Source organism: Miniopterus schreibersii (genome assembly GCF_964146895.1).
Source record: "Miniopterus schreibersii genome assembly, chromosome: 14".
In the NCBI taxonomy this organism is placed as follows: domain Eukaryota; kingdom Metazoa; phylum Chordata; class Mammalia; order Chiroptera; family Miniopteridae; genus Miniopterus; species Miniopterus schreibersii.
The window spans coordinates 34386750-34400770 of NC_138114.1; the positions used below are offsets into that span (position 1 = coordinate 34386750).

General features: G+C 42.5%; 1 protein-coding gene across 2 annotated transcripts in view; it reads left to right on the forward strand.

The window, feature by feature from the left end:
- The first annotated feature begins 1583 nt into the window (after nucleotides 1-1583).
- MARCHF5 (membrane associated ring-CH-type finger 5) overlaps nucleotides 1584-14021 on the forward strand; it is a 46853-nt gene continuing 34415 nt past the window's right edge. The window contains exon 1 of one of the 2 annotated variants that reach the window (XM_081157529.1): nucleotides 1584-2104. In XM_081157529.1, the coding sequence (XP_081013655.1) occupies nucleotides 2070-2104 (35 nt within the window). In that variant the 5' untranslated portion in view covers nucleotides 1584-2069. The remainder of the gene's footprint in view (nucleotides 2105-14021) is intronic. The other variant, XM_081157531.1, reaches the window with a different exon arrangement.

The following is a 14021-nucleotide window of genomic DNA, read 5'->3' on the forward strand; positions in this document are numbered from 1 at the left end:
ATAAAACTAAATGAAGTGTGCGCTGGCCTATTTAATTGGTAAGCTAGGATCAAATTCTATTTTTTGAGTGGAATGCATATATCCGTCTCCTGTGGCTGACAACTGCTTAAGAGAAAAATACACAGTGAGGGAAGGCGTACACCGTAGGCGACGCAAGAAATAGGAATTTAAAATATCAAACACCCTGATTAAATTACATACTTAGTCCTGGGACTGTGTCTCAGTTCATAAAAAAAAGGTGAAACCTGGCCAGCGTGGGCAGTGGTGGAGCATCGACCTAGGATCCAGGAGATCGCGGTTGGATTCCCCGTCAGGGCACATGCCCGGTTGGGGGCTCGATCCCCAGCAGGGGGCGTGCCGGAGGCAGCCGATCAATGACTCATCATTTACGTTTCTCTCTCTCCCTCTCCTTTCCTCTCTCTGAAATCAATAAAGATATATTTTTTAAAATAAAATATGGCAAGTGCAGATCTGCAGTTTAAAAAAGAAAAAGGCGAAGCACTAATTGTAAGTCATGTAAATTCCCAAAGCCTTTGATAAAAGCACCTTTCAGAAATTGGAGGCCTCATAAACTTCTGGTCACAAATTACATCTCCCCCCACCCCACCCCCCCGCAATGTACACTCTAGTTCAAAACATATTCAGGAAGGGTAACTTTAAACACAGAATTAAAAGCCGATTGTAAAATTCTACACAAAAGGGGGCTTAAAACACACTTTTTAATTTAAAGAAAAATGCAGTATCTTGCAGCAGAAATTAGGCGTAATCAAGGGAAAACTACCAGGCGTCCACCAATCGCGGCAGCAGGAACGCCACACGTCGTCCAAAGGACGCCTTCGTTTTAGCCAGCAGCCCTCTCCTCCCGCCAAAGCTGTCCCCAGAGCGTCAGGTAATAACCCAATCGGGGACTTACGAGTTCCCCCTTTTGGTCACCCCCACCCGACACGCACACACATCCACCTGCGTGGAGGTGTCAAGGCGACTGGAAATGGTTAACAGTGCCCAGCAGCGGCGAGGGAAACAAACGCCCCTGACAACCCACAGCTGAGTAAGCAAGAGCTGTTTATTCACGAGCGTGTTCCCTTTGGAGGCTGTCGGCCAGCCCCTGAAAGCCCGGGCACATCTGAGGAGGTTCGCAGGGAGGGAGAGATCATCTTCTCTCCCCACACCCACACCCAAGCACACACTCGCTCGGGTGGGAACCGGCGGGTCCGGGCGGCGGCTGCCCACCCGCCCCACACGAATAACATCAGCACTAGAGCATCCGACCCCTTGCGGGGGTTGTGTAACTCCCCCAAATGAGCTCAGACGCGGCAAGGGCTGGCCCCAGCGCCGAGGGCTTCAGAAGTCACTTGTGCCACCCCAACCCCTGCCACGATGACCGACGCAGCGGCCGGGGCTGGAGACCCGAGAAACGGCCCTTGAGTCCCCTCCCCTCACCTGGCTCGGTCCCACCTGAGGGCAAGAGCTGAGGAGGAAAGAAACGGGCTGGGAGGGCTGACCTTGTTGCTACTGACAGCGGAGCGGCACATCCTGCTGCTTCCTGGAAAGCGGCCCAAGGCACATTTTTCCCCCCGGGAGGAAGGAAACGGGAGGGCGCCGCCCGGGCGGCGACGGGCGCGGCGGCGGTGGTCCGCGCGGGCTGTGCAGCCTTTGGAGGGGACGGTCCGAGGACTACATCTCCCAGGCTGCTCTGGGCCGCCCCGCGTCGTGACCCCGGTGCGCACGGAGGCGGTGACTCTTACCTCACAGAGGTAGCTCCTCCGCCGGCAGCAACTCGGCGCCCGCGGTCCATGGACCGGAACCTCGGGCCCACGGGCAGGAACCCGGGCCGCGATCGTCGCCTCCCCGCCCCAGGCTCCTCCTCCTCGCTTCCCGCCGCCTCCTCCGGACGCCCGCAGGCCGCGCACCGCCGCTGCCGGGCTCCTGGAGCTGCCCCGAGAGGCTGGGTGGCGGGTTCGCGGCTGCCGCGGGACTGAGGCCTACTCCGCCGCCTCTCAGTGCTATTGTCCCTCTGCCCGGCCCTGACCGCGTCCACCGGAGAGGCGAGTGCTCCGGCTCCGCGGAAGATGCCGGACCAAGCGCTACAGCAGATGCTGGACAGGTATGGGCAGCTTTGGGGGGCGCGCGAGCCGCGGCTAGTCGCCCGGCCCTGCCCGCGCCGGCCTCGAGGCTCCTCGTCGGCGGAGCCGGGCGGGCGGGGAGGAGTTCCACGGCCGGGGGCCGGGTGAGGGGCAGAAAGTTTGGAGTCGGCACTTAGGGGAGGCCGGAGCCGGCGGCCTGGGTGCGCGGACCTAAAGCGAAACTTAATGAAGGAGTGGCGTCTAGTATTGTTGGAACGCTGTTTTTGAAATGGGAGGGACTCGCTTTTACCCACAGAATTAGTTTCTTTTTCTGCTTTTTTACTCTCCTCCTCCCCTCCCCCCAAACTGTGTTGTAACGTGTTTGTCAGCGATGTCACTGGCAAGAAGAACCAGACTGCCTTTCAAGGGAAGGATCTTCCTACCATTAACTTTAAGACTCTTTCCAAAAACCAAGGATAAGCAGTCTTTTGGAAAGCCTGATAGGCTGACTTCATCGCTCCTTTCCCCTCAACCCATCCCCACCCCCACACTGTAAGGTCAAGAGTATCCGCAAGGGAGCTTTAACGGTCAGACTGAAGGAGAGGTTATGGAAAACAGCCACGTGAGCCCAACACGGAACACTTACGGTATTTTACGGTTCGCTGAGTTCACGAGGAAGTTTCATCTCGATGTGGGGGCCACTTGCCCGTCCCTGGGGGGGCTCCAGTCCGTAAAACTTTTAGTGAAATCGGATGCATCGCCCTCTGCTGTTCAAATTCTAGTCCTTGCGTTCTACCTAGAGTTTTTAGAGCCTTAATCCGCAATTTCCCACTAGCCGGGTCTTAACTTCCTGGCATGGCCAGTGGTACAGGCTAATGCATAATGTTTCTGGTTGCTTACAACTCTCGGTGGACCACTTGCCGCCGAGTTCAGCAAGTAGTACTGCTCTCTGTGCTGAGCAGAGGTCCAGTTGTGTAAGGTGTTAAGTGAGAGGCCTCCCTTAGCTGAGATTATACCCCAGGTAAGCCCTGTTTGGATCTGCTACATCCAGAACACAAATCGCCCAAGAGTGCATCTCCTCCCAGAGCGAGACATTTCCTTTGGAGCTTAGATTTTTGAGACATCTAAATTAGTAGAAACCATGTTGCCAACTTTTTTCAGTTGGGATGACCCAGTGATTCATCCAGCTGCCCATGAATGAGGTCAGTATTCAGGTCAAGTGGTATTGACAACTCCTTTTTTTTCTGTAAGTAAGTAATCCACAAGTTCCAGGAAGGCAGAAACTTAGTCGTCATGATTTATTTTGGATCCTAGAACAGCCTTATTGTACTCTGCAGGTCATCAATAAATATTTGTTTTATAAACAAGTGCATGACTTTTTTAATCTTTTCCCCCAGCTGTCCAGGGGGTCTGATAATTTACCAGGTTTTGTTTGTTTTACAATTTAGAAAATGGCAAATTGCATAGGACTACTAAAATATGCCCAGAGGAGACCACAGCCGATTCCAATCAGATGATACACCATTCTGGTGCAGGGTATTTTGTAATTAAATATTTTTTTCCACCGAGGGCCTGCTACTTTCACTTTTCTGTGGGTGACTTTTAGAAAAGTTTGTGTGTCCAAAAGCTGACCTGGTTTTCATATGCTCTTTGGAGATTTCCATAAAAGTAAAAAGCCAAGGGATGCTAGTGAGGCATTTAAAATTCTCAACAGAAACTTGGAAATTCTGGCTGCATTTATAAAGCAGGTGAATGTAATACTGGCTTACCCTCATCTTTACCTTTTTGACATACCTCAAAGTAGATTCTTAAGATGGCATTCAAAGGCCTTTATTATCTGTTATTAATGAGTAGTTAGCAACCTGCCTCCAAATGAGAATCATCTGGGGAGCATTTTAAAGGATGGATGGATGGCTCAAGACCAATTAGATCATAAACTTCTGGAGGATGGGTCCTGAGCATTTATATTTTCAAAAGCTTTCCAGATGTTTCTGATGTGGTTGAAAAACACTACCTTAAACCCTAAAGGATTATTTCATGATAAGAGGTAGTACAGTTTAGTAAGAAAAGCTTGGGCTAATATAGAGACGGAAATCTTGAAATTCTCATTTTTCCACTTAATAGCTATGAGACTTTGGAGTTAAGGTCTGAGGCTATACATCCTCATAAAATGGGAATGTACTTTCTCATAGGATTATATCAAATGAGAACAGGTATAAGCACTTTATAAAACAATAAAATGTTATATATTAGACACACAGAAGTTACTTAAGATTCTAATGTAACAAACCAGTGTGGCAATTTTCTCCCCATTTCTCATAGTTACTATATTAATCTGGGCTGGCCCAATATGCAAGTTAAACACAAAGATACTTGATGGGGTTCATTTGAGGAATACTGACAGGCCCAACAGATTAAAATGTCAGCCTGTTGGGGCCCATAATTCTTGCTATGACTTTGGCTTCCCCCCAGCTTGGTCTTCGGATGGCAGTTTCTAAACATGTCCATATGTTGACTTCTTCAATGCAGGTTTTATTCTTGAGAAAACTAAGGAAATATATATAACTTTTGCCTCATATTGTTCTTTTGCCTCTAGGTTAAAAGTTAGGTGTTTATAGTGAATTAAACATTTGAATTTACTTAATAAATTTTGAGTGCCTACATATGCTTAGTATTCTAGGCCCTTGGTATGTGGTAGTGAACATGACCAAAAAATGCTCCTGTGGAGCTTAAATTCTAATGAGGTTTGTGTTCCATAAACTGTCAAATAAAATGAAGGTGGTGTTTAGTTGTAACATGAATGGTAGGTTTATTTTATACCACTTAGTCTTTCAGGGGTTTTAAACTAATGGCAACTTATATCTGAAGTTGAATTGCCATGTTTTTTGTGACAACTAAATTTAGTTTAGCAATTGCAGTATTTGTAGGTAGAGTGTGTGTGTGTGTGTGTGTGTGTGTGTAGATATTTTGCTTTTTTTTTGCCTTTCATTTTTATAAACAATAAGCAACTGTTTATGTAAGCTTATCTGAGCCTTTTAAATTGAGGATAGTGTGAAAAGGGGTGATTTTTAGTGTCGTGAATGATTTGGAGTTACAAATCATTGCCCTGAAAAAACATTTATAAACTCAGACCCTTTATATTAAGCTCTCTGAACCTTGGTCAGTTTTTCTTTCCTTCATTGCCACACTTTTTGAAGGAGGCATCTGTCATATGTTACTCTATCACCATCTGCTTTGTTTTATATTTCTCAAAATTAGAATTAAATGTAAAGAGAATACAAAGAATATGGTAGCAAACTGCAGGGATGGACCTCAGGTTGGAGATCTGGGCCTGCTTAGAAATGCTTCTGGAAACTTGACTTTGGTGTCCCCTGTCTCACAGTAAACACTCAGGAATGTGTTGCTGTTGTTTTGCATCACTGACTTGCACCTGGTGAGTAAGCAGGGTGTGTGGCCAGTGTCCCCAGAACAGTCAGATGAAGGAAAAGCCAGGAGAATAATCTGCTCCTTACCTGCCTCCTGCAGTACAAAGTGAATTAGAGTCTTCACTCTGTGAACGTGTTATCAACCACAGATGTACATTCCTTTGGAGAATATTCTGGTAGGATTGTGTGCCTATATTGTCTTGATTTATATAACCATCTTAGTTTCCATTAAAACAATTTCTCACTTTCTTTGTCAGTTTACGTCTTTTCCTCAGTCACCTCTATCCTATTTTGACAATTATAGAGCAATACCTGGAATTAAATCATTTAGTTACATTTGCTTCCATCTGTATGTAAAAAGTAGAAACTTTACAAAGTCCCCTTTGATCATTATCCCCAGTCCCACATCATCTCCCATCCCCACTGCACTGTCAGAAACAGGTTTATAGTCTTCCAGTCTTCTTTGTTTGCTTATATACCATATGTAATAAATAGTTTTGTTTTTGTTTCTAAAATTTAAATAAATCTACGCTTGCTTTTTAAATCTTGTTTTGAACCCTGTGTCATACAGCAATTAAAGAGAATATATATGTGTATGTGTGTGTGTGTGTGTGTGCGTGTGTGTGTGTGTATATATATATATATATATATATAATATTCATCTTAACATACCGCTCTTTCTTTTTAATTCATTCCTGTTTATGACATTTAGGTTTTTATTTTCTCTTTATTATCTCTCTTTATAATTTGACTTTCATTCCCCTTTCTTGTCCTTAACTCTACTAAAAGTATACTAAAGGTCAACAATAATTTCTTAATCAGTAAACCTAATGACTTTTTTTCTTGATCCTCATGTCCTTGACATATATGTAATGAAGATGAAACTGATCCACTACCCCCTAACTTCTTTAAACTGTGTTCTGTTATACTATATTACTTATCTTTTGCTTTTTTGTTCCTTATATATCATCTTTTTACTCCCTTCGATCACTTAAGTGTGGTTCAATCCTCAGCACTTATCTTTGAAAAGTCTACCACTTACTATCTCATTTTCACCTCTATTTGAGTGACTTTCAGATGTCTGTGTTTATTCCTGATCTCTCAGCATTTTAGTGTCTCATTTCTAGCTGCTTTGTAGACGTTTCCACTTGTGTATACTTGGTATTACTAGCACCTTAACCTATCTAATCTACTGATATTTCCCTGCCTTTTTACTTATCTTGACTTCCCAATGTTTGGTCTTTGATAAGACCATTCTTCTAGTCCACCAGCCATGAAACCTAAGTCTTTTTTCTTTTTTGCATCTTTCCCTTCAAATCCACTTGCTTATCAAATATTATGGATTCTACTTTCTCTGACTCTAGTTTTTCTCTTCTACTTTGACTTACAGAGTGGTACCAGAATAAGCCATGGCACAGTTATAATCATGTAATTTCCATACTTTAAAAATTGCCAGTCTTTACATTCACTGTAGGATAAAATCTAAACTTTCAGGACTCCAGTGAAGGGGTTTAGATCTACTAATAATCCAGCCCCAACCTCCTCTTCTGCATTACACCTCATTGTCCTTTGAATATATTCTGCTCTTTTATCTCCTTATTTTTGCTTTAGATTACTTCTTCCCTTTTAGCACCTGGCTAACTCTTACCCATCTTTATAATTAAGCTCATATGTCATCATGAAGCATTGCACAACTCCTTCAGACAGAGTGAGTTACTCCTTCTTGTGTTTCCACACAACCTTTTATGCATTCATTCTAGTATATCACATTGTATTATAAATTTTTGAGTGCACCTACTCTGTGTCTCAGACCCTTGTACACTCACCCTTTACCACCACCACCACCACCACCACCACCATGCACATTCAAGTGGAAGTTCATCGAAAACAAATTATTCCCTGTCCCATTTCTCCACAAGGACCTAGTACATTGGAAACATTGTTGAATCACAATGTCTTTTTCTCATTATTTAGGCCATATCTTGCTCAGAATAATCTTACAGACACCGTTTGAACCATCGTCTCATTTGCTCAGAACTGTCTGTGTTTTCTTGTTGCTTATTAAGCTGAAGTTCAAATTCTCGATCCTGGCCTTCAGAACCCTCTGTAATCACATTTATTGTGTTTGCTATTATGTTTAAGACACTGCGTATATGGCTGGCACCAGCTACCTTTTTTTTTTTTTTTTTTAAATATATCTTTTTTTATTTCGGAGAGAGAGAGAGATAGAAACATCAATGATGAGAGAGTCATTGATTGGCTGCAGCCTGCAACCCGGGCATGTGCCTGACCGGGAATCGAACCCTGATCTCCTGGATCCTAGGTTGATGCTCAGCTGCTGAGCCACGCCCGGCTGGGCACCAGCTACCTTTTTAAAGTGTTGCTTCTCTTTAAGAATGAGTACATAAGAAAAAAAATGAGTACATAAGTACATGTCTTTTGCCCAAGCCAAACTGATTTGTTCATTGTCCTAAGAACACAAGTTTTTCTTTTCAGCATTTTGTCTTTCAAAGTTCTATCTATTCTTCAAGACCCAGTTTAGATTCTGCCTCATTTATAAAACTTTTCTGGCCATTTTAGCCAGAAATATTTTTTACTTCTTATCCAGACTCATGTAGCAATTCTTTATTTGCCATACATGCCTCCCAACTCTTTACATACCATAATTTATAAGATGATGAGAGATGATAATATTTATACGGCCTATTGGAGTACATTAGAAGGGATTTAGATCTCTGGTGAAAGTTTCTTATGACTGCTTAAAAGTACCCTAGCAAAAATGAAATACAGCATTTCTTGTACTGGCTATAGTTTCCTAAGAAATGAGAAATGGAAATTTTTATCAGAGTACACTAAACATATGGCAGCATGGTGCATTTAAAAACACCCAGTGAATCAGGGCCTAGGTTGCATTAGTGCCCCTCTGCTTAACTGAAGCCTTGGGCAGATTACCTTTCTCGGCTTTTGTTTCCTTATTTAAGATGGAAATAATTATGCTTGCTAAGTTTATGAAGATCAGAGACAAAGGGCATGGGCATGAATATATGCTCAGTAAGTGACTGCTTTCATTGTGATGTATTTCTCTTCAGCTTTGCCCTTTGGTAACGTGTCATGATTGTGGTTATATCTCTTTGATGGGTCCAGATACTTTAAATTCCATCCCACTTGAGTGACAGACATAGAGATTTTTAGTCTTGTTGGTATAGTTTCTACTCCAGAATACATGGGATATGATGCTTTTTTAAACACATATATTTTTTATCGATTTCTGTTGATTTTTAGAGAAAGAGGAGGGAGAGGAAAGGAGATAGAAACATTGATAAAAGAGAAACATCAACAGCGAGCTATCAGCTGCCTCATGCATGCCCCCTGCTGGGGATCGAGCCCAGAACCTGGGCATGTGCCCCAACCAGGACTCAAACCGGTGACCTGGTGCATGGGATGATGCTCAACCACTGAGCTACACCAGCTGGGTGGAATATGTTGCTTTTAATCCTGACACAAAGCAAGCAGTCTGCAGTTTTTTCCATTGTCGAATGGGGCCTTCCTTGCATTAACCAGAGTATGGATCTCTAAGCTTATTCTGAATTAAAGAGTGCTTGTTCTCTTCCGTAAGACAGCCATGCATATACATTAAGGAACCATATATAATACAACATCAGCAATTTAAAGCTTGTTACATTGCTCTCTTTCCTATATCTTTGAATTTTTCAGTTCTGTTACACTCCAGTTTTCATCAGTGATTTCTAGGGCAGGAGTCTGATCTCTCAGATTTTTCTAATCCAAGGTAAACACCTGTCATTTGGGTCTGCAAAGATAGGCTTTACTGCCATCTGTTTTATTAGGTTCCCTATCTTGCTTAATTTATGTTCCAGTGAGAAACTATTTTATCGATACGTTTCCTCCCCTTCCCCCCCCCACATACTTTTTAAATAATTAACTTCATTAATCATATAAAGAGTGGATGACACAAATGAACCCTTTGAAGTGAGGTTATCTTGTTATATCTATGTCTTAAAACCTCTCTACTTCAACCAGTTTGGTCTTCTCATTGTCCATGACCATATGTTCATTTCCATCTCTAAACTTGTTTATGCTGCATTTCTTACTTCAGTTACCCTTATTCTTTATTCCCCAATCCAGCTTCAATTCTCATCTGTAATTCCTTTTGATGAAACCTCAGCGATTTCATACTGTTTCTTACTGTCATCATCACATTTCTATATTAAAGATAGTCTCTAGGATTAAAGATGGTAGTGGACTGAGTAGAAGCTACACTGATACTCTCCCGGCACCAAACTGGAATTACAACTAAAATAGAGAAAAACCACCCTGAATAATCAACTGCAACTGAGTATGAGCTGGAGGGCATCCTCATAACCAAGGAGGAAAAGTGGAAACCGCATAGAGACTGGTAGGAAGTGCGGAGGCACAAGAGGGCTGGCTGGGCTCCCACAGGCAGCATCTGAAGGTCCAGAAGGATTATCTCAGCTGTGGGGGATTCCCACTGAAGACTCTAGGGCCTAAACCCCAGGCTGGGCTTCCCAGACAAGAGCACCAGAACTGAGAAAGGTGCTCACATAAAATCTGGCTGTGAAAAGCAGCCGGGTTTCTGTCAGGGAGAGACGGCTGGAAATGTAGGCACCCTCTTAAAGAGCCAACACACAGAGTTTCGTGTGCAGCCACTCACCTTGGGCTACAGCAAAAGGAGGGCAGAGTGGACTGGAGCTGTGTGAGGAGAATCTAGGGTTGTGGGCTCTGGAGATGGAGCTCAGAGGGCACCCCTCTGGATTCCTGTGCCAAGACATACCCCCATACTGCAGAGGCAGATATCTGCCTTCCAAGCAGCTTTTGCCTGAGGGGGAAGCAATTGTACCATCCTGCTGGAAAACCTCTTGCCCTACCCAGAGGAGTGTCTACAGCCTGAGGCTCATTAAGAGACTGATAACAATCAGCTGCCCCACCCTGTGGAGTTTTTACAGCCTGAGGCTCATTGAGAGAATCTGATTAATCAGCCTGAAGGCAGAGGCAGACCTCAGAGTGCTTTGAGTCTTTACCTGATCTGCTTCTCGACCCAGGCCTTGGAAAAACAGACTTTATCCTGCATCTTGGTCTTGTCCAACCCCTAGACCCAGCAGAAGAGACCTCAAGTCGAGGGTTATTGATAGCTTCAAATAGGGTACTCAGGGCCAGTCACAAACTGCATCTGACATTGGCCTGCACCGGAGACCCTCCAAAAAGACTGAGAGTCCTAGCAGGTCTACCTAATACATAGAAACAAACCCAGTGAGCCAAAATGAGGAAACAAAAAAACAAGCCCCAAATGAAAGAACAAGAGAAATCTCCAGAAAAAGAGCTAAATAAAATGGAGATAAGCAGTCTGTCAGATACAGAGTTCAGGATACTGATTGTAAGGATGCTCAACAGCATGAAAAAAGATACGGAAACATTGGAAGGAATAAACAGCAGATTAGAGGAAGCAGAGGATCAGATCAGTGAATTAGAAGACAGGGTAGAAAAAAAGAGATCCAAAAATAAAATAAAATAAAAAACAGGAGGACATTTTAAAGGAGCTGTGGGACAACTTGAAACGTAACAATATTCGCATTATAGGAGTGCCAGAAGAAGTTGAAAGTAAGCAAGGGTTAGAGAACCTGTTTGAAGAAATAGTGGCAGAAAACTTCCCTAAGAAAGTCACACAAGTTCAGGAAGCACACACAGTCCCAAGCAAGAAGAATCCAAAGAGACCCATGTCCAGACACAGAATTCAAGACAAAGAAAGAATATTAAAGGCAGCAAGAGAAAAGCAATCTGTTACCTACAAAGGAGATCCCATAAGGCTGTCAGATGACTTCTCATCAGAAACTCTACAGGCCAGAAGGGAATGGCATGAAGTATTCAGGGTAATACAAAACATGGATCTGAAACCAAGAACTACTCTATCCAGCAAGATTTACATTCACGATAGATGGTGAAATAAAGAGCTTCCCAGACAAAAAAAAAAAGCTAAAGGAGTTTATCACCACCAAAGCAGCATTGCAGGAAATGTTAAAGAAACTGCTGTAATTAGAAGTAGAAATAGAAAGAGAAACATAGGCATAAAGAAGTAACATGGCAATAGATAAGTATCTGTATCAATAATAACCTTAAATGTAAATGGATTAAATGCTCCAATAAAGAGACATAAGGTGGCTGAATGGATAAGAAAACATGACCTAAATATATGCTTTCTACAAGAGACCCACCTCAAAACAAAAGACACACAGGGTGAGGGTGAAGGGATGGAAAAAAAATTTCCATGAAAATGAAAAAAAAAAGCTGAGGTAGCAATACTCATATTGGACAAAATAGACTTCAAAATGAAGACCATAACTAGAGACAAGAAAAGTCACTACATAATACCAAAGGGATTGATACGACAAGAGGATATAAACCTGCTAAACATATATGCACCCAATATAGGAGCACCTAAATTAAAAAAAAAAAACAAAAAACGTCTAGAGGACTTTAAGGGAGAGATTGACAACAAGACATTCATACTAGGGGTTTTCAACACCCCGCTGATTTCACTGGATAGGTCTTCCAGACAAAAATTCAACAAGGAAACAGTGACCCTAAATGACACATTAGATTAGATGGATTTAATTGACATTTACAGAACATTCCACCCCAAAGCTGCAGAATGTACATTGTTCTCAAGTGCACATCAGTAGATGAGTGCATAAAAAAGCAGTGGTACACTTACAGCATAGAATACTATGCAGCTGTAAAAAAGAAGGATCACTTATCCTTTGGGATAGCATGGAGGGAACTGTAGAGTACTGTGCTTGGTGAAATAAGCCAATCAGAGAAAGACAAGTACCACATGATTCACTCATATGTGGAATGTAATAAACTGATGAGCAGAATAGATCCAGAGACATAGAAGCATGGAACAGACTGAGGGATCTCAGGGGGAAGGAGGGGGTGGGGGAATGGGTGGGGAGAGATTAATCAAAGGATTTATATGTCTGTAAGCATAACCCATGGACACAGACGTTGTGGGGAAGGCCTGGGAGTGGGGTGGATGCGGGGTGGAGGGGATCAATGGGGGGAAAGGGGACATCTGTAATACTTTCAACAATAAAGATATATATTTTTTAAAATATATATCTTTATTGATTTCAGAGTGAGGAAAGGAGAGGGAGAGAGAGAGACAGAAACATCAATGATGAGAGAGTCATTGATCAAGCCCACAACTGGGCATGTGCCCTGACCGGGAATCGAACCCTGATCTCCTGGATCCCAGGTTGACGCTGAACCGCTGAGTCACGCCCGACCAGGCTTAAAAAATTTTTTAAAAATAAAATATAGTCTCTAACATTTTTTCTTGGTACTTAATGTTTTATGTGGTGGTTTTTAATGTATGCGTATATTGGTTCTTTGTGGCATCAAATAATGAATGTACTTATAGGTACTCAAACTGATTTAGGAGATCTTGGGTAATCTTAGATTTAAGGCAAACTAGCAATTCTTTGAACTGTTTATAAATTTTACTATTAGGAAAGATATTTAACTGGAAAAAGGTTATATTTAAATCATGTAGAATCAAGTGACTGATCTTATATAGAGTAGCTTGTTATACATGCAGTTTAGTGATGTGACCAATACCAGTAATACGGCATATTTATTTTAAGGAATAAGTAATATTCTTTAGATTTGTCTAGTTTAGTTCTGTTCTCTTGTCTTCACAATATAATAGTATTTTGTTCTTTGATCACTGAGCCAACCATAGTAATTTCCAGATCTCCCTTTACATTGTAAACTAATGTGCCCCAACTTGGCTGGTAGGAAGATGTGTAAATAGTGTGTACATCAGCAAGAAGGAGTCATTTAGAAAAGCTAGTGGAAGGACAATGAAGATGGAAGAAAATGAATTGAGAGGGTTTGAATGAATATCTTAAGCAGTGGTGGCCTGTTGAAAAAATGGGGAGCTGGGGAGGTAGGAAACCAGGACTTCTCTACTGAATACCAGGGTGCCAAGCAGAATATGCTATATGTGTTAATTTAGGTGAGGAAATACATTCATAAAATCTAGGCGTACATGTAAGGTTGACACCACCTTTTTATCTTTATCAATGTTAGTGTGTGTTTGGTGGTTATATATGTGCCAGGCAATTCTTAAGCACATTCATGATCACTTGTTTAATCCTTTATAATTTAATAGAGAATCTTAACAGAATCTTTTGTTATGCTAAGGACACCATTGGCAGCCTGGTTAAACCTGTGGAATCCTTCTCAGAATGTTTTGTTTTTTTGTTTTTGTTTTCTTTATATATCTTTATTGATTTCAGAGAGAGGAAGGGGGAGAGAGAGATAGAAACATCAATGATGAGAGAGTCATTGATCAGCTGCCTCCTGCACGCCCCCAACTGGGGATCGAGCCCGCAACCCAGGCAAGTGCCCTGACCAGGAATGGAACTGCGATCTGGATCCTAGGTTGATGCTAAGCCACGCCCGGCCAGGCCCGAATGTTTTGAAAGAATAAAACAAA